General features: G+C 30.6%; 1 protein-coding gene across 1 annotated transcript in view; it reads left to right on the top strand.

The window, feature by feature from the left end:
* Window positions 1-51: 51 nt before the first annotated feature.
* The window catches only part of LOC117117855 (activated Cdc42 kinase-like), a gene marked incomplete at its 5' end in the record, with an annotated part of 4,213 nt that continues 2,045 nt past the window's right edge, over window positions 52-2,219 (top strand). Inside the window, one exon of the mRNA XM_033262323.1 lies at window positions 52-243. Coding sequence (XP_033118214.1) covers window positions 52-243 — 192 coding nt within the window. The remainder of the gene's footprint in view (window positions 244-2,219) is intronic.

Genomic DNA, 2,219 nt, shown 5'->3' with positions numbered 1-2,219 from the left:
ATTTAATGTTTTTGATTTTTTAAATCACCATGAATTTTTCTCTTCTTTCAGGTGACGGAGTTAGCGCCACTGCGATCATTAGCGGAATGCCTAAAGGAGCCTTCTCTCCGTGGAAGCTTTCCTATTACAACGTTATGTGATTTTGGTGTCCAAATAGCATCTGCCATGGAATACCTTCATAGTAAGAACGTTATCCATAGAGATTTGGCAACACGGAATATTCTTGTTTTTTCAAAAGATAAGGTACGGTAATGATAAATTCTTTAACTTTGCCTTCCTTCAAAAATTTGATTTAAATATAAAATTTTTCTGCTTGCTTCTTGTGTTTTTGTATATAATTTTTTAATATTATTTTATATTTTAAACATGTTTTAACTGTTAACTGGATCTTAAGGAAGGACAATGTCAACTTGATTACGTATACAGAATAAATAAAGATTTCTAGATATCTATCTATTCTAGCACAACTTGCTTACTTTTATATGACTACACAGATGTACCTCTCCATTTTTATTCTCTTTCCAAATATTTAATCATTCTGAGAGAGGGCGCAATACTAAAAACATCAATTTCATGACATTGTAACAATTGTATGGTGTTATTACAGAAGTCACAATATATAACATTGTATATACATTTCTTTCTTTTTTAAACATTAAAATATATTATTATACAGTGTTATGTAGATACTGAGGTCAGAAAAGGCGCAGAGCAATCAATCAATCTACTATTTGTAGGCCGAACTAGTTGTTTTCTGCAGCTTTGCTGTCTCATTACAAATAAAATTAATTCCAGATAAAATAACAAACAAAAATTGAGAATAAAGTATACAATTAAAATTAAAGAATTACATTAGGTTGTGCTCACTTTTGCCAATCCAGTCTTGAATGTTTTCTTGAAATGAAACTACAAACTTCAGTAGCTACAAACAAGTTGTTGTTGCTACTGAAGATATATCATTTGTCAGGTGTGCTCATCTTTGCTTTCATTTGATGGATAGCCTTGCATAATTTGATATTGTTTGCCCAAGTTCAATGACTGAATGATACAATGTTTAATGAGAGTTCAAAGAAAAATTTAATGAAAATCGGGGTGGGAGTGGTTGGTGTCATCGATCGTTGTTTGTCCTCCTGACATTGAGGTGGTTTGGGAGAGGGGAGGGTGTTTCAAGTGACATTAAGGTTTTGTTGATATGTTCGCAGTACACTGCTGCATGACTGAATATTACTGCCTAGTGTTACAGCTGAGATTGTTGTACATAATGTCATTAAATTGGTCAATGACAATTGCAAAAAAAGTATGATAATTTTGCAAGCTTTTGAAATTCTCAGTGAATATCAAACATTAGTACTAAATATATGGTTCTAATGTGGTATAAGAATATAAAATAGCAGGAATGGAACATATTGATTTGATTTCATATATTCCCCTCATCTCCTCATTGTCCTAAAATCATTTGATTTATTGTACAGGTCTGCTTCATTATACATTTTTGTCAACACACTAAATCATCATTGCGTACTTATAGCTCTACATTTCTTTGTTTACTATTAGATAAAATTGTGAACTGAAGCCTGCAAGGATGATATTTTGTGTTATTACATTATACACATGACCATACAAGCAGCCACAAGCTTGTTTTTCTATTAACTGACAAAACACAGTTGGCCTATATATAAGTACAATATAGTTATTTTTAAAGTAATTGTAGTCACAAAGTTTTCCTTTTCTCATATTACATATCTTTGCTTGAACTTGTCATTGGACTAATGTTCCAAAGTACGATACCAACATACCTTGCAGTCCCCAAGGGAGCCCTTCTATCCAACATCAATAGTGCAAGTAAACCATTTTACAAGGATGTTGACCAGACAAATAGAAATTCACATACTTAGGCAAGACTTTTTTTTTTATACCTTATTTCACAAACTTATTTTTTAAAGATCATCAAAAGAAGGAGGAAAAAAATAAAAATAAAAATTTGTTTTCTTATTTTGCAAATGGTTTTGCCATAAACATTCAGATGGAGGAGAAAATAAAATAAAATGTTATTTTTGAATGTAAACAGTGTACTAATGGGATGGTTAAATGCTTTAAATTTATAAAATTAGGAAGAAATATAGGCCTACATATCTTATTTTTGGAAATTAGAAGGCAGTGATGGGCATAATAAAAATAAAGAAAAATTTTTATTTTTTTCTGAAATTTCTATTTTTTTC

Source organism: Anneissia japonica, unplaced genomic scaffold (assembly GCF_011630105.1).
Source record: "Anneissia japonica isolate Jap-2015-1 unplaced genomic scaffold, ASM1163010v1 scaffold180025_len4515_cov130, whole genome shotgun sequence".
NCBI lineage: Eukaryota > Metazoa > Echinodermata > Crinoidea > Comatulida > Comatulidae > Anneissia > Anneissia japonica.
This window is presented reverse-complemented; position numbering and strand designations above follow the sequence as displayed.